We start from the raw sequence: 23,548 nt of genomic DNA, 5'->3' as shown, positions 1-23,548 counted from the left end.
AGGTAAGCGTTGCCGACGAAGTGTATAGCCTAGTCCACGAAAGCTCCACTATTTATGTTCTTTTTCATTTTTCTTTTCCCTTTGCTCCAGATCTGCCGTCGCCCCAGATCTTTTCATTTTCGGGTGATGATCTGTAATGCCAATGAAGTAGAAGGATCAATGGTTCCCCCCCTCTTTTTTCGAATGTCGGTGACTCGCTTCGCTATATTTGTTTTTGCAGGGATGGGGAACTTGAGACTATAGTAGCTCATGAACTAGTGAACATTCAGAGGCAAAAGCACTGGGTTCAGGTGTTTCCCTTCACAATCATAGATTTCTATTTTGTATGCCTGTAACATTGAACTTATAAGTTCCATTGGCTATGGTCACATGCTTCAATTGTTATAAATAACACAAATTTTTATTTTCTTTATAAATTGATCCAGATAATTTATTACTGACTAAGCAAAGGTATGGCTACATTATCGGAGTTCAGCACACAAGAATTAAAAAACATTGTTCACACACCAGCCATATGGTACTTTCCCTTGTTTGGTTACATTAGAATTAAGAAAACGTGGGTTGCACAAAATTGCAATTGGTTTTCCTTGGTACAGTATTATTTCACTACTAACTGATTGTATTCACAGAAAATGCTGTCTTTGAACTGGTTACTGCTTTCCACTGTTTCTGATACTATGTTTCAAATTTAAGGCTTATTTTAAGCTAATTGGACAATGCTTTCATATTGTGAGTCTTATAATATTGTGAATAGAAGAACCTACTTAAAAATGAAACCAAGTTCTCTAACCTTGATTGCTTCTTGAGCATTCTAAATGTGCTACTTCTAGTTGCAACAACTTTGGGGAATATGATGATTGGAAATCCCAAAAATACCCTGGGTTTAATGGTGTTTGCTCTTTAAATGATGCCGGGTGACTGTCTGTGCCCATGAGAAAATATTTGCCCTCCTGGGTGGAATATGAACTAGAAGCCAACATTCATAAACCAGAGCTACATGCATATAAATCAATTATTCAGGCTTTTATTATACCATTCCTTTCATATGAGGAATATCTACTTCAGCTTAGGCAACACTTGACTTCTCAAGTTCTATGATCATCTTTTGTCATTCTCTGTATCTTGGAAATGGTTTATTTATTGAGGAATCAGTAGTAAGGTTTTGAAGTTCTATTTAATATCTTGTTTGAGATATGTGTGTGTATATATATATATATATATATTATGTTTGAAAAATTATCTTTTAGTCCTTGTATCTCAACTTATTTTGATGGTTAGAAACGCCTTTTTATGTCCTATGGTTTTCTATAATCATGTGACATTTTCAGGTGGCCTCTGGTTGGTGAAACAGAGGAGATTACCCTTTAGCCACTGCAAACTTACCATTCAGTTTTACGAAGCATCTGCAGCTCAAGACAGAAAGTTGGAAGGATCGGTCCATAAGGCCATCCAAGAGGTTTGGAGGCCTGATCCTAGTAAATTAACTTTTCCTTTTACAAAAGGCATTGGTTCTATTTCAGTATTTCCATGAAAGTGCCTCTGAGTATTTATATGTTGACAGGGAGCATTGATCCACTGATCCTTGCTATGTTGAAGGTTATCATTACCTGACCCAACTGATGGAAGGATCACCCTGCATCTAAAGGTTAGGTGTCTCCTTAGATCGATTCTGGGGGCTTTTTTGACTTTTTGAGCTGTCACATTAGGAATTTGTACCTTGTATACTAATTAACTAGAATTTACATCACATTCAGATTTTCTATGTTGACGACACATTAATGTTCATTGCTTGTGTTTTATGTTATATCTCTTCTAAAGTTCGGGGAGTGGCCTGTAAGGTTGTTTGAGCTGTTATGATGAACTGGTACACATCTAGACACCAGTTCTCCACCTAATATTTCTGTTGAATCTATATGAAATAATGACATTAGTTAACAGATCTAAGCAAAAGAACAAATATTGAACTTACGATGAGTTGTGTGCATGTTGTGAATAAATTCTTATAAAAAGAAACTGGTACTTGCAATCCTATGGGTTCCTTCCTGCTTGTATGTGGGGGGTGAGCAACTTTACCGATGGGTTTCTAGAAGCCTAAGGGATTAGGTTCAGAAACTCAGTTGAAAACCAGAATCGCAGTGAAGAGAAAAGGACCTGATTGAAGAGAAACTAAATATATAATGGTCAGAAACTGATATTGAAGGTTCGATTTGTAGAGAGGAATGCCGCCTCAAAAGATGAGTTTGATCTGATGGTTTGATATGTATTCATTTTGGGGATAAGATTCTTTAAAATAGAAATCAGAATTGACTACTGATAGCAGATCTTAATGGGCTCAAAACAGTAATCAAAAGTGCATCAAAACAACAGATTTCAGAAATAATGTAAGGATACTGAACTGAAACAGAAAATCAAATCTGATCTTAAAATACAGTAGAATTACAAATCCAACTTGAAATAGAATTCTAAGAAATTAGCACAAAAATCAAATTTTGTAACTGTGTGTGTGTGTGTGGGGGGGGGGTTGTGTTTAGAATACTATCCGATTACCAAATATGAAATCAAATTTGGAATCATTGATGAGAACAATGGAGAAATTGAAATTCCAGCAAGCAGGGTATGTTGAAGAAGAGAATAGAAACCAAATTACTGACCTGATTTAATGGTGAACAAATGAAGTAGAATGGAAGAGAAGTATAACAATATGGACCAAGCATCTCACCTGGAACTAGACTGAAATCCCATTAGCCCTACCTTAGGAAGCGTTTGGTTGCGTAAATCTTTTGGATGTGGTCTGATTGTGGATGGTCATCCATTTGAGTTACCATCAGTTGAATCGTAATTCTAGAAAATAAACTGTTTGGTTATCATGATTCTGTGACGTGATTCTTCTTGAAAAACTGTTTGGTTACCCTGAGTCTGTCAGTTGGATTCACCCTGAATCTATTTGAAAAACTGTTTGGTTACCCTGAGTCTATCAGTTGGATTTACCCTGAATCTACCTGAATAACTGTTTGGTTACCCTAATTCTATCAGTTACTAAACATTACATTTAAAAGTATAAGACACATTAACCAAAAAAAATACGATTACCATATTAATGTTCTAATATAATTAATTAAATCCAATTACCACTCAAACTTAACCTAAAATTATTAATATGCCATTGCTATGTGTGAGTGTGAGCTTAGGTGTAGGGGCAGCAAGAGGGGCAGCAAGGGGTGGGGTTGAGTGTGTGCTCAGGAATAGGGGCAACAAGGGGTGAGGGTGACGGTGTCAGTGTTGTGTTCAGGTGTAGAGGTAGCAAGGGGTGGGGGTGAGTGAGTGCTCAGGTATGACAACATAAAGGGTATGACTCAGTATGACTCAATAGCTTTCTTTTAAGTAAAACAAAAGTTCAGATTCCCCCAAGTCTCATCCTATTCTGATTGATAAATTAGTTCACTTCAAGATAAGAAATTAAATAAGAAGCTACTGCTACATGAGAGTCGTGATGGAGTCGAACCATCATCTCCTGGGAACAAACCCAGGTGCTCTTCCTTTTGAGCTAAAGACTCACCTACCTATATAAACCATGTCATAAAAACATATAAAAGCTTAACAAGAACGAAAAAAACATTTGAAGCCAACCCACAGATCCAACATCAATTTTAGAATTAAAATCTAAGAGCCTATTTTTTTTCTCTTTCTTTAGCCAACATCAATTTTAGAATTAATATCTGCGATCCTATATTTTTTACCAGCCATATTTCTTCTCTCTTCACTATGATGGTTTCTTCCTCTCCCTAGTCCCTACAAAATCCTTTTTTCTCCTTCTATTCTCTCTATTTCCCATTAATTGTGACCATTACCCACATGCTGATCCCAACCAGCATCACAATGCAGCCAATATACATAAGATCATGAGACAACGCTGATAATCAAATTAGTTTTGTAATTTACTCTAAGGCTAGATTTGAATCTTAAGATGTTTGTTAAATAATGATAACATTGGCCTTAGTTGTCAATTTAGATTCCAACCATATTGATAACTCACGCACTTCGTTAGAGTTTAAAATCCACTAATTTAGGTGGATGTGAATTTCATTCAGCTTTTGGTTTCACAAGAGACATTAGCATCCAAGTAGTCTCTTGCAGAGGGGATAAAATAAACTCTGTTTTATAGCCTGCCGAGAGATGGATAATGACACAGACCCACTGCAGTTCTCTGAATTTTTACTGTTTGGAGAATACCTACACCCAACTACGCATACCCGTCTCTCTCTGTGAACATAGGATAGCTAATCCATTCTCTCATTTGTTTTTTAAGGTTTTGATCAGCTTAAGTAAGATGAAGTCCAATACATAATCATCACTAATATATTGGTTCAAGATCAGCTTGTAACCTTGTGGTCCTTTAGGAGAGTCTGACCTCTCTCTTCTGCTCTACCTCTTACTGAATTGTGGAGAGCAGAAGTATATCAAGGAGGCAAATTTTGTCATGGTTTTTCAGAAATACTGTTCTAAAATTTAAATTAGCTAACAAAAATCATTCAAATCAATCACCAATGTTTCCAAAACCCAACAATTACCTGCAGTTGAAAAACTGGTACAAATTAGACAATCTCACTCCCCCCCCAACTTGCTCTCCTTCATTGATTAATTAACAGCAAATTGTTACAGGTCTAGAATGAAGTCTTTAGAAGCTGCCCTCTGAAGCCCATCCTTTCTTCTCTAACTCCAAGCGCAAGGCCTGTTATGAAGCAATTGGAAGTTCTGAATTAGATGACCAATTATGACAGGATACAAGGACAAAGCATTGCCATCTTTAAAAGATCTTCATGCATTAATACATTCTTCCTCATTACTTTATTACTCTTGGGTAACACTTCTTCTCTCACTCTGCCACATGGAGTTTTACAAGAAGCAACTGCCTACCTTTCCATGTTACAAATATAGTTCGAAAATCTATGTACTCACAAGCATAACTCCAAACGTATCATCGACACAGACAGGAACAGAGCTAGAATGTGGGTATATGGATTTTTTCGAACTAAATACCTTAAATTGAGGATAGCTGCGATTTCGCAGCTCCTCAACACAATCTCCCTTCAAATTTACAATTATTTGTAGTTCACAGATTCAGCACAAACATCACTTTCGTGGAAGATAATAACAAGAGAGATATAGGGCTTCGATGCCGAGAAAGAAAGTAATGGAAAGAAAAGAAGCGAAGATACAATACCGTCGACCCATTTGGTTGTTCGATTTCCTCTGCTCCGGCTGAAGCTGTTGCGGGTGCTCCTGCTGAGAAGCGGCAATGCGAGAAATAGGAGAGCGACCATTGTAACCATTACCATACCTACGAAAGCAGTTGCCGTGTCTTGTGAGAGGTGATGCCATAGAAGCCATGTTTGAAGCTCAGCTGCTCAGGTACTGAAGGAAAGCTTCTAAACTCTACCAAAAAGAAAGGAAAACAAAAAAAAAGGCTTCTAAAAGGGAATACAACTAAAGCGCCACAAAGTAGAAAAACAAAATTCAACTAAAGTCGCTTCCTTAAAAACCTTAAAAAACAAAAGCCCTAAATCGTAGAGAGAGGGAGAGAGACAAGATAACGAGAGAGATAGAGGGACAGAGAAGATGTCATACCTTGTTCAACGATTTTCAGGTTTCAAAGGAGCCACGGCGGCTAAAGGATCGAGTGTTTTTCCCAGAAATCTCTTCTCACGATTTCGAATTAGGGCAGCCCTGAAATCCAAAAATTGAAATCTTGAAGAAAACCCCACCATCTTAATGCAGAGAGAGGGACAGAGGTCAAATTGAGAGGGAGATAGAGAGACATAGACGACGTAAGCACCTCCTTCAACGATTTGCAGGTCTTCTTCGGCGTTGAGTGTTCTTCGCGTTTTTGGAAAATGACTTGAGTGTTCTTGCGTTTTTCGAACTAGGAAAGCCCATATGGCTGTTCAAAGTTGGATCACACTATTTGTATTTAAGCTTTGAATCATCATCCATATCTGAGTTTACCTATAGAGGTGAACTCAGATATGGATTGTGTTTAGTTATAAAATCAGAATTATGTAATTCTAGTAATCCAATGGAATTAGGCAATCAAACAGTTTAATTTTCTTAGAATTGCGATCCAAGTGAATAACGTTCTGTTGATTTACGCAACCAAACGCACCCTTAGCATCTCATCAAGGGTTGCACAGCATTTCACAGAACATTGGAGGAAAAAGCCAACTTTATTCAACTAGCAAAACTGTGGGGCTTTTGAACGTTACAATGCTTTTGTTGAAATTGAAACAGGAAAGAAGTAGGAAACTCTATCCAAAGTAGGAATAGGTGTCCCACATGACTAAAACTCTATATTATCGAATTAGTTAGAATAGGTATCCCAAATGTCTAAAAGTCTATCCAAACTAGGAGGGTGAGTTATTCAGACAAGACTTTATTCAACTAATGCAGTCCTAGATAGGTAGGAGACCTCCTAGGAGCCAGACAAAAGGATCAATCGCAAAAGGGGTTGCTGGTTCGAATGGACAGCACTAGGATTTAGGTTAATTCTAGGGTTTAGGATGGGAATTTGGGAATGGGTCTTATATGGCTTTAATATGCAGGTCTAGGGGGCTATTATGGGATAAAAATAATTAAATTTGGGAAGGTTTTAAAATTCTGCAATGAGTTGCAGGTTTTGGGTTTTAATGGAGTGGAGGAATGGAGGGGTTGTAGAGGAGACTAAGGGCTGGGTTTAAGGTCGAGTGTAGGGATTGGTGTGGGGAATATAAGCTGGAAGTAGGGTTCGAAAGTGATGGCTAAAACTGGAGTTATGGGGGAGTCCTAGTGGAGGTTGGAGTGCAGGTTTAATGGAGAATTAGGGTTTGATGGATGGAGGGTACTGTGGATTAGGTCTAAGGGAAGATGAAGGATGCTAGAAGAAGGTTTAAAATAAGAAAACAGGTTCAAACTCACTGTATTGCAGGACAATGGCAGCAGCTTGATGATTTGAAAGAGCCTCCCGATCTTCACAATACAAGGAGTCGTAGGAGTCCACCTACCCTTTACCACCTTGAGATCCACAAGGATATACACTCACAAAGAGCAGCAGCAATGGCAGCAAGCATAAAGCTAATTTTTATTAATCAAATTCGTATTTAATGCTGGCCTCCCTTACAAACTTATATAGAAGACTCAAAAATAGACTTAGACACTAAAAAGGAATGACCTAACCCTATCCCTAACCTATTAGGTAACTTAAACTGTCTAGGAAACTAGAATACTAAAGGAAATAGACTCAACACATGGCTGGACTTATAGAGTCTTAATCCAGCCCAACTTACATCACATGACCACTTAAGTTGTCACATGACCACTTAACCAAGTCACATGATCACTTAAATTGAATCAATTGGATGCAACCAATTTGAACCGGTTCAATTAAAAAACATAAAAATAAACTAAGTATTGGGCTAATTCCGTATGCAACCTATATACCCATATTTTAGGTCCATAAAAGTGGCCTATTCCATTAGGAACCCATGGGATCAAAGGCCCAACATGTATGTAACCCAACCCTAGACTTATTCTCAATGAAACAAGCCCTATTTGGTGATGAATCTGCATCATCAACCTTTACAAGTAAAGAGATAAATAATAAAACAAGGAGATAAAACAATCTAGACTAAACTTAGCAAGTAAATCCTGTATTTTACCTTCTACCTATATATTTTAGGCCCACTAAAGTGACCTATTACAAAGAGAAAATCTATTGGACTAAAGGCCCGATACTAATATAACTAATGAGTACATAACTCAAGGATTTAGGACTTATCAGAGGAGACACAGACATACGCAGTCACATGTCACTTCTTTATGGCTAGATGACCAATATTATTTGTAGTTCTTGTTATTATTTTGTTGTACTTTTTTTTGGGGCTAGACTATTATTTTATTTTATTGTAGTTATATGGGTAGTTATGTTAGGAAATAATGATGTAGATCGAAGCATGAAGAAGAGAAGAGTCAAGAATTACTGTTCATGTGATACTGTTCACATGAACAGTATCACAGCCCATATTGCCTTGATGGGAATCCTTCTAGAAGACCCAAGTTGAAGACTAAAATACTGTTCACATGAATAGTGTCAAAACCAAAATACCTTCGGCGGGACAATAAAAGAGAGGAACCTGTTGAGAGAACAACTAGTTGATTAATGCTTAAGTGATTAATCCTATCACTTAGCCCTTTATTTATAGTAATAGAATCAAAGAGTACTACTCCTAATCAAAGTAGGAGTGCTAATAACAGAAATAGAAACAACTACGAATGCACACTCCTAGTCAAACTAGGAGTGCTCCCCTTGTCTATTCTAATAGAGATCGACAAGGGGAAAAATACAGAAATAAAAGTAAAATTATAGAATAATAAAAACAGAAAATAAAGAGGGAGAAAGTGGGAAAAAGGACCAGAATATCCCTACGGTATTCTGGCCCATATATTCTAACACTCCCCCTCAAGTTGGTGCAAAGATGCCGCACATGCCCAACTTGGCTAGAAAAGGACGAAACACTTTGCTACTCAGACCCTTTGTGAACACATCAGCCAGTTGATTAGTAGACTTCACATAGGGAACATAGATTAGTCCAGCTTCAAGTTTCTCCTTGATGAAATGTCGGTCTACCTCCACATGTTTTGTACGATCATGTTGGACAGGATTATGAGCGATGCTTATGGCAGCCTTATTGTCACAATATAACATCATTGGAAGTTGGACAGCAACCCCAATATCTTGCAACAACCCTTTAAGCCACAACAATTCACAGATGCCATGCGCCATTGCACGGAATTCAGCCTCAGCACTGGACCTAGCCACCACATTCTGTTTCTTACTACGCCAGGTGACGAGGTTACCTCCTACAAAAGAGCAATATCCAGAGATGGACTTCCGATCACATGAACCAGCCCAATCTGCATCAGTGTATGCTTAAACCTTCATATGACCATTGGAAGATAAAAGAATTCCTTGTCCTGGAGCAGACTTCAAGTATCGTAAGATGCGAAGAACCACCTCCATATGAGAAGAATAAGGGTCATGCATAAACTGGCTGACCATACTAACTGCAATGGCAATGTCTGGCCGAGTGTGAGATAGGTAGATAAGTTTGCCGACCAACCGCTGATAACGACCTTTGTCAACTGGTGTGCCTTCTTTCTCCTTGAGTCTTGTCGTAGCTTCTATGGGAGTGTCTGAAGGATGACACCCTAGCAGCTCAGTTTCAGATAGTAGATCCAGGACATACTTTCTCTGAGACAGAAATATGCCCTTTGAAGAGCGAGCAACCTCTATCCCTAGAAAATATTTTAGAGTCCCCAGATCCTTAATTTCAAACTCACGGCCAAGAAACAGCTTCAACCTTTTTATCTCATCACCATCATTGCCGGTCACTACAATATCATCAACATAAACTATGAGGAGAGTAACCCTATCACCCATACGTTTGATGAACAAGGTATGATCAGCATTGCTTTGCTGGTAGCCCACTGAAAGCATAGCCCTGTGAAGTCTATCGAACCAAGCTCTTGGTGACTCCTTCAAGCCATAAAGTGCACGCTTCAGTTGACAAACCTTACGCTTGGTAGCAGGACTTGAAAAACCTGGAGGAATGTCCATATATACCTCTTCTCTTAGTTCACCATGGAGGAAGGCATTCTTCACATCCAACTGCTGAAGATCCCATCCAAGGTTCACAGCACAGGATAGCAATACCCTGACAGTATTGAGTTTTGCTACTGGTGCGAAAGTCTCCTGGTAGTCAATGCCATATGTCTGAGTGAAGCCTTTAGCAACTAGACGTGCCTTGTACCGATCCACTGTACCATCTGCCTTCTGCTTGACCACAAACACCCATTCACAACCCACTGTTTTTTTCCCTGGAGGAAGAGCTACAAGATCCCACGTATTGTTTTTGTTCAATGCTCTCATTTCTTCCAACATTGCGGCCTTCCACTTCCCATCTGTAGATGCTTCCTGCCAATTTTTAGGAATGGAAACAGAAGAAAGGGAGGAAACAAAAGTACGAAAAGAAGGAGAAAGAGAACTATAAGAAACAAAATGGGAAATAGGATGTAAAGTGCAGGTCCTGGTACCTTTGCGATGTGCGATGGGTAGATCAGAAGAGGAGGGCTCACCAGGAGGAGGATCTGGATCCTGAGGCGGCAACTGGATGGGTATCGGTGCTGTAGTAGACTGATTCTGCCCTCTGTTAGAACATCTCCAGTTATAAGTGAGAATGGTGGAATTGTCAATGGTCCTCTGAAAGTTACGAATGGTCCTCTGTACTGGAGTCAGCTCCCCCTGAGTAGGAACATTACCACCACCTATTTCCAAGGTCTCCCCTTATATTGGAATCCCCCCAGGTGAAGGGACAGCAGCCTCGGGAGGCTGGACAGCAGCTACTGGAGGCTGGGCAGCAGCCATGGGAGGCTACACAACAACCTCGAGAGGCTGGACAGCAGCCTCGGGAGGCTGGACAGCAGTTATGGGAGGCTGGTTGGTGGCTATAGGTGATGTTGGGAAGGGAAACCCAAGAGGATGAACCACATCTTCATTAGAGTGCTCCCCCTGAAGAGGTGGGGAAGAATAATAGGAAAGGGTTTCATGGAAAACCACATCCATACTGACCATAGTACGGCGGGTAGGAGGGTGGTAACACTTGTAACCTTTCTGGGTTGGAGAATAACCCAAAAAAATACACCTCAACCCCCGGGGTTCAAGTTTGCCAGGGGAATGAGTATCCCTAGCATAACAGACACAACCAAAGACCTTGGGAGGGACCACAAAAGAGGAATCACCAAGTAAAAGGTCAGCGGGGCTACGGGAATCCAGAACCCGTGAAGGTAACCTATTAATAAGGTAAGCTGCAGTGAGAACAGCATCACCCCAATATTGGGATGGAACATGGCGAGCAAACATTAAAGCTCTGGCCACTTCCAACAAGTGGCGATTCTTTCTTTCAGCCACACCATTTTGGGCTGGGGTATCAACGCAACTAGGCTGATGTATAATCCCATGATCAACAAGGTAATGTTGAAATTGGGATTCTTTATATTCAGTGCCATTATCACTCCGTAAAACCTTAAGAGTGGCCTGGAATTGGGTCTGGATCATTTTATGAAAATGTTGAAAGCAAGAAAAAACTTGGTTTTTAGACTGAAGAAGATAAATCCAAGTATTACGAGAATGACAATCAATAAATGAGACAAACCAACGGTGGCCAGAAATAGAGGTCTTACGACTAGGTCCCCAAACATCCGAATGCACCAAATTAAAACAAGAAGAACTCCTTTTATTTGATAAAGAAAAAGTTGCATGTGTCTGTTTGGCCAGAACACAAGCCTCACAAAAAAAGTTATCCTTATTACATTTGGTGACTAAAGAAGGAAATAAATGTGCTAAAATTCCTAATGGAGGGTGACCTAATCTAGAGTGCCACTGGTAAAGTTCAGAAGAGACCAAGGAGTTCTGATGTAGTGGAGAAGTTACCGGTGGAGAGAGATGACCATCATCAAGCAGATACAGCCCGCCGTGAACTTTACCCAATCCAATCGTCTTCCCAGACGCCAGATCCTGAAAAACACAATGGGAAGGAAAAAAGGTTACCTTGCAGTTAAGATCACGAGTAATACTACTAATGGAAAGGAGGTTAGTAGTAAAATTAGGGATATGTAAAACAGAAGACAAAGGGAGGTGTGAAGTGCAGTTGATGATCCCTTTGCTAGAGATAGAGGAAAGGGAACCATCAGCCACTTTGACCTTGTCTTTCCCAGAAGTGGGAGAGTATCTATAAAATAAGCTAGAAGAGCCAGTCATGTGATCCGTAGCTCCGGAATCAATTATCCAGGGATGGGAAGCTACAGAAGCACAATGACCACCAAAAGGGATACCTGACCGGGCAAAATAAGAACCTGAAGGAGCCGAGGAATTGGCAGTAGCAACGGAAGTAGTAGAGGCTGCGCAGCAGAAGACCTTAGTACACGCAGAAAGCCTCGTAGATCATCCTGGGATAGACCAATGTCCGTAGTCATGGGTAGCAACAGATTCAGATTGATGTGCCTTGCTCTTAGGTTTTTTCTTGCCAGCCCGCTTGGCTTCAAAGTCAGCCGGTTTCCCATGAAGCTTCCAGCATTTGTCCTTGGTGTGGTAAGGTTTGTGACAGTGGTCACATGTAATAGGACTGGAAGTAGAACTACCAACAGATAACGTACCAATAGGGGCAGCAGTCTGGAGAGCTGATCTGTCCGAAACAGGAGGATGTAACATAACAGCCCTACGGTTTTCTTCTGAAGAGACCAGGGCATAGGATTGTTCAAGTGTGGGAAAAGGTGAATGGCCCAACACCTGAACACGTATCTGGTCATATTCAACATTCAACCCAGCCAAGAAGTCATAAACCCGAATCTTGTCAACATGCTTCTTATATGCAACTATGTTGGCAGCGGTATCAGGGTGATAATCGGAAAAATGGTCCAATTGCTGCCAGAAGCTGCGGAGAGTGGCATAATATTTAGACACAGTTAGGTCCCCTTGAGTAGTATGAAGAACCTTCTTGCGAAGCTCATAAACCTGAGCATCATTACCAAGCTGCCCATATGTCTCCTTACACACTGCCCAAATCTGAGAAGCCGTATCAAGTAAAAGAAAACCCTGTGCAAGATCTGAAGTCATAGAACCAACCAAATAGGACATAAGAAGACCATTGTGGGCTAGCCATTTAGTCCGGGCAGCACCAGGGGTAGTCGGCATAGGAATAATCCCATCAATATAATCAGTGAGGCCACGACCAGCAATAGCAAAAGAGGCTGATCGAGACCATAGAAGATAGTTGCTGCCGTCTAACTTGATAGGGTTAGGGTGGAGATCACGAAAATCAGACTTGTCATTGGTAACCTGAGCAGATGTGGCAGTGGAGATATCAGTGGAGTCACCCATAGTGCAGAGAGGAGCTGATCAGCAGAGAAAGCCACTGAAGAAGCCAAACCAGGGATGGAAAACACACCACCCAAAAAACCAGCAGCAAATAAGGAGCCCTCCCCAATATTGATTAAATTAGGGTTTGGAAGAAACCCAAAAAAGCAATTGACGGGGGGAGAGTAAACCAAAACTATGCTGCAGATGAAGCCAGGTGAATCAGTCCAAGAGCCTGCAGGGTATGCCTTTGATGAAGAATAAAACCAAAAACAAACAGCAACTGTAATCAGCCCTAATCCCAATATCGATAAGGCTTAGGGTTTTGTTGTAGGAAAACCCTGAAAATAAGAGATCGAGTGGGAGAAGGGGTCTTCAGTACCAATATGAGGCTGGAAAACAGCAGTCTAGTGTCGCAGAAGTGCTCCAATATAGGGAGCAGCAGTCCCAATAAACTCAGGCCTGATCTGCAATAAAATATGGAAGCTCCAATTTCCGCAAGAGGGAACCAGCAGCAGCCATCGAACAGGAAAATTAGGTCATGAATTAGGAAAAAAAGAGGTGAGAAGGGGCAGCAACTAGATCATAAGATCACCTCTGTAGTGCTGCCCTTAGAAAAGGAGAAGAAGCAAGGAGAAGGAAGAGAAAAGAGATCGAGAGAGAGGGGAAAGAGAAGAGAACACGATGGGAGGGTGGGAAAAAAAAAATTTAGGTTAGATCAATTCGTAGCTGTGATACCATGTTGAGAGAACAACTAGTTGATTAATGCTTAAGTGATTAATCCTATCACTTAGCCCTTTATTTATAGTAATAGAATCAAAGAGTACAACTCCTAATCAAAGTAGGAGTGCTAATAACAGAAATAGAAACAACTAGGAATGCACACTCCTAGTCAAACTAGAAGTGCTCCCCTTGTCTATTCTAATAGAGATTGACAAGGGGAAAAATACAGAAATAAAAGTAAAATTACAGAATAATAAAAACAGAAAATAAAGAGGGAGAAAGTGGGAAAAAGGACCAGAATACCCCTATGGTATTCTGGCCCATATATTCTAACAGAACCCAAGAGAACATCTAGTAGACAGTGAGATGCCAACACACGGGATGGCATCCTGTTAATAAGATATGCTGCCAGGAGAATCGCATCACCCCAAAACCGAGGAGGAACTGTCATGTCAAGTATGATGGAATGAGCCACTTCCAAGAGATGGCAATTCTTACGCTCGGCAAACCCCATTCTGTGCAGGTGTGTCAATGCAGCTAGTCTGGTAGATTATCCCATGATCTAATAAATACAATTTGAAAGATTTGTCCTTATACTCCTTACCATCATCTGTTCGAAGAATCTTAATCTTGGCATCAAATTGAGTGTGGAACATCTTATGGAAAGATTGAAAAAAGGGAAAAACATCACTCTTTTGGCGTAACAGGTAAATCCAAGTGGTGCGACTAAAGCAATCTATGAATGTAACAAACCATCGATACCCAGAAGTAGACACACACTGGGCAGGGCCCTATACATCAAAGAGAACCACACCAAACGGAATCAAACTTCTATTATCTGAAATAGGATGAACAACTCTAGTCTGCTTTGTAAAATGCAAGTGTCACAAAAGAAACTATTGGGATGACATTGTTTCACTGAATCAAGAAAAAGCCTAGATAACATTCCTAAAGGGGGATGACCCAAACGACGATGCCATCTGTGTAGCTTCGACAACGCAAATGTAGACGAACCAGAAAGAGAAGCAATGGTTGTGAAAGATGATGGAGAGCTCTTAAGCAAGTACAAACCACGATCCATTTTACCATTGCTAGTCGTACGTCCCGTTTCCAAGTCCTAAAAAATACAGTGAGATGGAAATATGTCACTTTGCAATTTAAATCCCTTGTTAGACTACTGATGCAGTGAATGCACTCCATAGCCAGGAATGGAAGGGGAGTTTAGTCCCACATCGGTCGGGTAGTGTGCGGTAGTTTGGCTTATGACCTTGGAAGGGCCTCTCCACCAAGAAGCTCGGGCTTTTGGGTTGGACACCATTAAGTCGTATCAGAGCGGGTTGTTCGTGCACCGGCCATGTGGGGGTCTATGGCCCAAAACTGGGGGAGTTGATGCAGTGAATGCGCTTCATGGCCAGAAATAGGAGGGGAGTTTAGTCCCACATCGGTCAGGTAGTGTGTGACACTTTGGCTTTTGACCTTGGAAGGGCCTTTCTACCCAGAAGCTAGGGATTTTGGGTTGGGGGCCATTAACTACTAATAAACAATAAGTTAGTAGAAAAATTAGGGAAATGAAGAACAGAGGAAGGAGATAAAGTGGACGAACACTTGATAGACCTCTTTCCGTAAACAGAGGAAAGTGATCCGTCGGCAACACGAACTCGACTAATACCTGACAAAGGATAATATTGAAAAAAATGAGAGTAGGACGCAGTCATATGATCGGTGGCACCTGAGTCGATTATCCAAGGAATGAAATCGACTAAGGCACAATGGCCACCGAAAGAAATACTTGAAGTGGATGGAGATGAAGAACTAGAGGACGGTGGCATGGTGGTTGCAGAAGTTGCACCGACAGATGGCGCTGAGGAAGATGAAGTCTCCAGCCGGGACATTAAGCGACGTAGGTGGAGTAGCTCATCTAAAGAGAGAGGAGTGTCTGTAGGAGTATCATCAGTAGTAATGATGGGCAGCAGCACCAGTGGGACGACCCTGCCCACGATTGCGAGAAAGAGGAGGACGCCCATATAACTTCTAGCATGTGTCTTTGGTATGATGTTCCTTCCCACATAAATCACACTTCATAGGAACTTTCTTAGGGACAGAATTATCATTACCACGAGAAACATTCCCATAGGAAGAGTTCCCACGAGATGTAGTGCCTGGACCAGTGTAAAGGGCTGAACGTTCCATGGGCACAGGATGGACCATAGCAGTACGATGGCTGTCCTTCGATTGTACTATAGCATAAACTTGCTCAACAGTAGGAGAAAGATCCCGATTAAGGACATGAGCCCTAATCTGATCAAACTCCATATTTAGACCAACAAGAAAGTCATAAACACGAAGCTTATCTTCCCACTTGTGAAACGCAACAATATGTGTATCACAAGTAGCAGAAAATCTCCCATAAAAATCTAATGTCTGCCCCAGACCTCGCATAGTAGAGTAATATTGAGACAAAGATAAATCTTCTGTTGTATGTTATGGATCTTCTTTCGGAGTTCATAACACTGTGCGTCATTACTAACTTGGGAATGAGTTTCTTTTGCAGCCATCTAGATTTTTGCAGCAGTGTCAAGGAGAAGATATCCCTGTGCAATGATAGGATCCATAGAGTTGAGGAGATACAACATAACAAGGCAATTGTCAGTATTCCATTTAATTTGAGCAGGACCAGCAGCATTAGGCTTGACAGAATTCCCTGTAAGGTGGCCAGACAGACCACGGGAAGCCACAGCAAGAGAACAGGACCGAGACCACATCAGGTTGTTACTCCCATCGAGTTTGACATAGCTCATAGTGAGGGAAGTCGTGCTCACGCTGTAGGACTACTCCTTGTCTAGTAGATGCAGTTGACACGTCCAACATTGCTGCTGATCATAGAGATATGGGTAACACGAAAAGAGATCCTACCACATGAAAATTTTCAAAAAACTTTAGAGGAGATTTAGATCATAAGAATAGAAAGAGCCCATGCTGGGAAAGAATTCACCAAGGGAAAAAGAGAAAGGAGTGCAAGGCGATAGTGGTGGCTAGTGGCAGCTACGGAAGCAAGTGGTGGTGGTGCCCGGGAGAGGGAGGTGGTGGTGACCGGCGGTGAAACTGAGAGGAAGAGAGGTGGCGATGGGTAGTGGCACTGAAACCGAGGGGGAGAGAAGGTGGAAGCGCAAAAGAGAGAGAGGAGGCAACAAGTTTAGGGTTTCATTAGGGTTTAGCTCCCAATGTCGATTCTTTGCTCTGATACCATGATGGATTTGGGGAATTGAACTTATGTCAATGAGTCACAAACCCTCTTTATTTATAATAAACCTTATGAAGCACAAGTTACAAATATACCCTTAGGGCAACACCAACTAAACGCTAATGGACAAATATACCCTTGTACCCATATTACAATCCGTTTAAAACTCCGTCCCTATTTTCTGACGTTTTAAACACGTTTTGCCGTATTCCTCTCAAAAGAACGGGAAAAAAAGTAGATACTTTTATCTTCCGCGTTTTAAAAGCGTATTCAAGGTTCAAAAACTCATCTCAACTAGGTTGAGACGGCCGGGATCTTGACGAGTTAGTGTATATTTTTTGTTTTGTTTTGGTATGATGTTTTGGTTGGCAAATGGCCATAGTTGGCTCCAAAACTTTAAGGGAAGCTTGTTTTAGGCTTAATAAACATATTTAAATCTTCAAATTGTAAAATAAAAGCACCCAATATGGTGTTTTGGATTTGCACCTTTGGTTGACAGTAATCATTGAACCCTTGATATGATATTGCTTATTCTACACATTGTTTGAGTGCTATGAGACATAATTGGCAAGTAAAACAAGTAAATTATGCAATAATGGATGAAGACACCTAAAATTGAATAATTATTCAAGAAATATTTAAAGACTTAAAATTTCTACTACAAACCACAAGATACAGTGAAGTGTTCACAATGCATATTACATAGACACCTAACGCAAGTACAATTTTTTTTGGGGTAAGAAACCCAAGTACAATGAATAATACATAAGTCATAGACACCTTAATACGCTATTCTTCCACGTCTCAACTCTCAAGTCCCAACAATACAATACTATGACTCTATGAGTATTGAGGAGGTCAAGATTCTTGAAATATTCGAGATTTTTCCGAGATTTTTGAATAATTCAAAATTTTGGTCGAGTTATTCGAAATTGTGCATGTTTTGTGTCTCATATGTCATCTCGTCTCGAGGAGCTTGAGATTCTCGAGATATTCGAGATCTCGCTGAGATTTTGGCGAGTTTTTGAACTATGCGCATATTAAATGCGTTCACGTTTCATGTATCCTATGTGCGGTTCACGTGTATGGAGTATATACCGATAAGGGAGCATAAGACTCCTACTTTCATGTGAGACGTGTGCTAATTAATATATAACCATATTGATTCAATTGCTTATACTGAAATAGTTCCCTATACAAAAGCTACAATCCTTTCATTTCATTTTTATCCTTTAGTATTATTATTTTTCATGAAACGTATAATGGGTTATGGAAGATATATGCATTAATGTTGGATGTTATAGTTGTTTTGAACATTAGATGTAGGGATTCAGGTGAAAATTCATCAATTTATATGAGTATGCTGCCTTTATTTGTCCCCTTTTTTTGAAATCTACATCTTTAAACCTCGTACCATCCGTTTTTGTTTTTTTGCCGTTCCTATTTTTGCTAACTATGGTCACTGATGCTCCTCCTGTTGCAGCAGGTCTGTCATATGGCATCCTCACGTTCTGTGTCTGGATCATCAGCATCTTCTGGACTATTGCCCCCTGTGGGTTCAGTTTCAGGTTATAGTACAGTCCATCCTGGACAAAAGAACAACTTGCGAAACTCATCATCGCTTCAAGATTTCTCAACGTTCCGTGGACTTGATCCAGAAGAAAATGATCTTGATCTTATACTAAACAGGACTGCATCCCGTGCAAAAGTGCCTCATCCCTTACAGAGAGAGAAGGCTGGAGCAAGTTTCTCAAAGGAGAAAAACTTGCCAGGAATACCATTTTTATGGAAGAAATGGGTTCGAAGAATCATGGCACTCATTTGCTTACTAATCTTATTTTTCTTGATCTACTTGTGTGCAAAATATTTAAGTACTTATTGGTCTCAAGAAGCATCAAAATTTTATGTGGTACTTGATTGTGGAAGTACGGGAACTCGTGTTTATGTATATAAATCATCTATTGATCACAAAAAAGATGGCAGTCTTCCTATTATCTTGAGATCATTACCAGAAGGGACTGAAAGAAAATCTATTGCACGGTCTGGGCGTGCTTATCTTCGAATGGAAACTGAGCCTGGGTTTGACAAACTCGTGCAAAATACATCTGGGTTGAAGGCAGTGATGAAACCTCTCCTTCAGTGGGCAGAGGAGAAAATCCCCAAGCAATCTCATAAGAGTACCTCACTCTTCCTTTTTGCCACAGCTGGGGTTCGTAGACTTCCAAGTAATGATTCCACATGGCTTCTTGATAATGCTTGGTCAATATTGAGGAATTCTTCATTTTCGTGCCGTAGGGACTGGGTTAGGGTTATCTCAGGCATGGAGGAAGCTTATTATGGATGGATAGCTCTTAATTATCACATGGGTATGCTGGGTTCAGAACCAGCAAAAGCGACATTTGGTGCACTTGATTTGGGTGGTTCATCATTGCAGGTTACTTTTGAGACCGAGGAACAGGTAAAAGGTGAGACTGGTTTAAAGTTAAATATTGGAACCGTTAGTCATCAGCTCAGTGCCTATTCTTTGTCGGGTTATGGTTTGAATGATGCCTTTGATAAATCTGTGGTGTATCTTCTCAAGAAGCTTCCAGGAATCAGTAATGCTGATCTAATTAATGGAAAGATTGAACTTAAACATCCATGCTTGCAGAGTGGGTACATGGAAAAGTATATCTGTTCTCAGTGTGCTTCACTAAACCAAGAAAGTGAGAGCCCTTTGATGGTAGGAAGAAATATTGGTAAAAGAGGAAAACCTGGAATAGCTGTCCGCCTTGTTGGTGCTCCACAGTGGGAAGAATGCAGCATGCTTGCAAAAGTGGCGGTTAATTTGTCTGAATGGTCAGATTCAAATCCAGGAATTGATTGTGAGCTGCAACCTTGTGCCCTGAGTGATAGCTTACCTCGTCCCCATGGGAAGTTTTATGCGATGTCTGGCTTCTATGTGGTGTTTCGGTTTTTTAACTTGTCCTCAGAAGATACACTTGATGATGTATTGGAGAATGGTCGGGAATTCTGTGAAAAAACTTGGGATGTTGCAAGGAATAGTGTGGTACCACAGCCATTTATAGAACAATACTGCTTTAGGGCACCTTATATTGTATCGCTGTTGAGAGAGGGATTACACTTAACAGATAGCCAGGTGCTTATTGGTTCTGGTAGTATTACTTGGACACTTGGGGTTGCTCTTTTGGAAGCTGGGGGGTCGTTATCAACTCGAATGGCACTTCAGAGCTATAGAATACTCCAGATGAAGATGAGCCCAATCCTTCTAATTGTTCTGGTGATTGTGTCGCTGGTACTTCTAGCCTGTGCCTTATCATGCACTGGCAATTGGATGCCAAGATTTTTCCGTAAGCCCTATCTCCCATTATTTAGGCATAACAGTGCAACTGCGACCTCTGTTCGCAATATTTCTTCACCGTTCCGGTTCCAGCGCTGGAGTCCTATCAATACTGGTAAGTTTTTGTTCGAGGATTGGTTAGTCCTCTACTCACAAACTTTTTGGATATTGATCTCTTCTTTTTGTACTATTATATTGGTAAGGTACTTTTCATTTGTTATTTTTTTGATTTTTCTAAGGGAAAATGGTTAAGCAGAATGGATTCTGCCCTCTGTTTCCATCTTCCTACAATTGACATGCCATTTATCACTCTGGATGGGACAGATGTTTTATTTTTAACCTTTTATGGGAAAGAGATTAATTTCTTACTACTTTTGACCTTCAAATGATGGAATAGAATACTGTAGTGACTTGTTGGGACCTTGATCAACTTAAAGACCTTATGTGGATGTTAAAACTATGATGTTAACCCAGTGCTAAACAAGAAAGATCTTAAAATTTAGAGAGACTGGATTGATCATTTGGAATATGTTTTTTCTTCGCCTATTGAAACTTTGCCTGTGTTCCCCCCCAATCGGTGGTTGTTTAATTCATCATAGCATCATCATTCACTCAGCTAATTCAGCAGAGTCCGTGCCAATGTAGCTCTAGATAGTAAAGGTCCTACTAGAGGCCAATTATCCAGGATCCAATGACAAAGGACCAAAGGGGCTGCTGGTTCTGCAGTTTGAATAGAGCAGAATAGGAGTTTTAGGTCAAATTCTAGGGTTAAGATGAAGGGGATGAGAGATTATGATAAACAGTAAAGCTGGTCAGGTGTTTAGGATGATATTGAAGTAGGTTTAATCAGGTTTAAATAAAAATTAGAATTCCATAAAATTTAGGGTTAGGGTTTTGGGTTTTGGAAATAGGAAAGTAGGTGAAACTAGGGTTTAGGGTGGGAATTTGGGATGCACTTTGGATCAAGTGTAGGGGACAGTAGAAGGGAGGTTCGAACCAATTTTGGGCTGGTTTTGATGGTTAGGTTAGGCTGTGGAAATTTTAGGGTTTGTGGAGCTTTAATGGAGAAGACTGACGAGGGAATTAAGGTTTGAATGACAATTTGGGGTAGCAGCCTGGGATCGAGTGGAGGGGATGCTAAGGGGAAACTGTAGTCCAATTCTGATGAAATTCTGATGATGGGTTAATGCTGGACAGGGTTAAGGGTGATACGGGTTTATGAAATTCAAACAAAAACAAAGGGGAATCGATTAGGGGTGGGGGAGTAGAGTGTTAGAAACAGAATTGGGTCTCAAACTTACAGTAGAATCCACTGGTAACAAGCTTGGACAGCAGAGAAGGATAGAACCATCTTCAATCTTAGGGATCTTCCCGGCTGTCATGGTGCAAGGAGTCGTAGGAGATCCACCTACCTTTTCCACCTTGATAGAACCACAAGGATGCAAAATCTCTGCAGAGCAGAACAGCAGCAACAATGGCAGCAAAACACATTCACGATTTTTGGGAGGCTAATCCTCTTCTGAAATTTTATTAACTTATATAATAAGGCCAAGGGCCAATGTCGATTCAGCTTTGGAATAGGATTCCTTAGCTGAAAAGACTTACAAACTATTTCCACTTCTAAAAATCGTGGAAAGGGAGGAATTCAAATCAAAACAGCTAATTAAAAGAAGATTCCTTATCAACCAATAGGATTTAAGACCCTATTAGCCAATAGGAGCACTTCATTTAAATTGAACCAATTGGATGCAACCAATTTGAACCGGTTCAATTAAAAACAGAAAAAATAAACAAAGTATAGGAATGTAAACAAATTGCTAAGCTATTAACTAAGTATGGGGGGGGGGGGCAAGGGCCAACCCTAGGTAACTACTCAATGGGCCCCACATGGGAGTGGGGCTGGTTCTTCTTCTTCCTACTGATGTGGGGCTTTGATGATGCATCACGTGCCATATGTTAGGCTCACTGCTACTGGTTAAGAATGGAGGGAAGCTTCTGTGGCAAGTAGTAATTAACAACATCAAGCTTACTGATTAAAAAAAAGCATACATGAAGCTACAGAACCCCCTCCACCCCCCCCCCCAAAAAAAAAAAAAAAAAAAAAATTAAAAATAACTGTACGGTAACAAACTCCATGAATAGTTTGCCAAGTTTTTCCGCAGATGTTTTGCATAGAATGTACTCCACATTTTCAGAAAAGATGTTCAATAATGAAGTCCAACTTGTAAGCCACTTGATGTTTCTGTTTGAAGATTTGTTAAGACCATATATATATATTTTTTGGGGGGTGGGGGGGAGCATCCGGTTTTATGCTGTTTGAATGAGTTACTATGACCAAACTTGTTATAACTCATTCAAAAAGCGAGCTTCCAGTTTTATGCATGTAGTATTAACCATGCCACAAAGCCACGACGACTGGAGTATTCTGTAAAATCAGGTTTCTATAGTTAATCATGGGTTGTATCAATAAGATCAAAGTTGCAACTTGCAACTTAGGAAAGAAAAGCTATAATAGTTTGATACACTGAATTGGATTTTTGTGCAGACTCAAGTTTTGTTTTAAAAAAAGGAGATCCGCATACAAATTTCTTTGATTTGTTTTTTCTAATCAATGCTTCGGAGTTCTCTCTCTCTCTCTCTCTCTTATATATGTATATTATTTCATCTGCTTTTCTCCATGTTTGACCTTTACAAGCAATTTCACTGTGATGTTCTAGGAGATGGGAGGGTAAAGATGCCACTGAGTCCTACCATTGCTCATTCTCAGCAAAAACCGTTCAGTATGGACCACAGTTTGGGAGAGCACAGCATTCAGCTCATTGAGTATTCATTACATCCGACAACCAGTAGTGTCTCACATAGTTACTCCTCTGGTAGCTTGGGGCAGATGCAGTCTGATAATGGTGGGGTGGGTTCCTTCTGGGCCCCTCACAGAAGTCAGATGCGTCTTCAAAGCCGGAGATCACAGTCCAGAGAAGACCTCAATTCTTCACTGGCTGAGTCACACATAGCGAAGGTCTAGAACATGCTCCCTGAGAAACTGGGGTACGAGGACTTGTTTCTTTTCAAATTTGTATTTAAGTATAGAGTAGGAGTTCATGGTTCTCCATGTAAACATTTTTCCTTGCCTATTCGAATCAATCATTCTTTTTGTATCATAGAGAGCCAACAATAGCTTTGTAGTAGATTGACATAAATAATATAACTTTTTGGCCATATATATTCTAACAACCATCAAATTTGTTATTACCCACTCAATGTTTTACAAGAAATCATGATTTTTCTGGATCATATCTTGTATCTT

General features: G+C 40.4%; 1 protein-coding gene across 1 annotated transcript; it reads left to right on the top strand.

The window, feature by feature from the left end:
- Positions 1-1,358: 1,358 nt before the first annotated feature.
- LOC122671560 (probable apyrase 7) lies at positions 1,359-23,462 on the top strand. Its single transcript, XM_043868853.1, has 4 exons — positions 1,359-1,456; positions 1,562-1,645; positions 18,388-20,359; positions 22,962-23,462. Exons 3-4 carry the CDS (start codon positions 18,400-18,402, stop codon positions 23,264-23,266), a joined length of 2,265 nt encoding a protein of 754 aa, XP_043724788.1. The 5' UTR covers positions 1,359-1,456; positions 1,562-1,645; positions 18,388-18,399; the 3' UTR covers positions 23,267-23,462.
- The last annotated feature ends 86 nt before the right edge of the window (positions 23,463-23,548 follow it).

This window comes from Telopea speciosissima, chromosome 8 (genome assembly GCF_018873765.1).
Source record: "Telopea speciosissima isolate NSW1024214 ecotype Mountain lineage chromosome 8, Tspe_v1, whole genome shotgun sequence".
Classification (NCBI taxonomy): domain Eukaryota; kingdom Viridiplantae; phylum Streptophyta; class Magnoliopsida; order Proteales; family Proteaceae; genus Telopea; species Telopea speciosissima.
The sequence above is the reverse complement of the archived record's forward strand: the minus strand, read 5'-3'. Positions and strand labels throughout refer to the sequence as shown.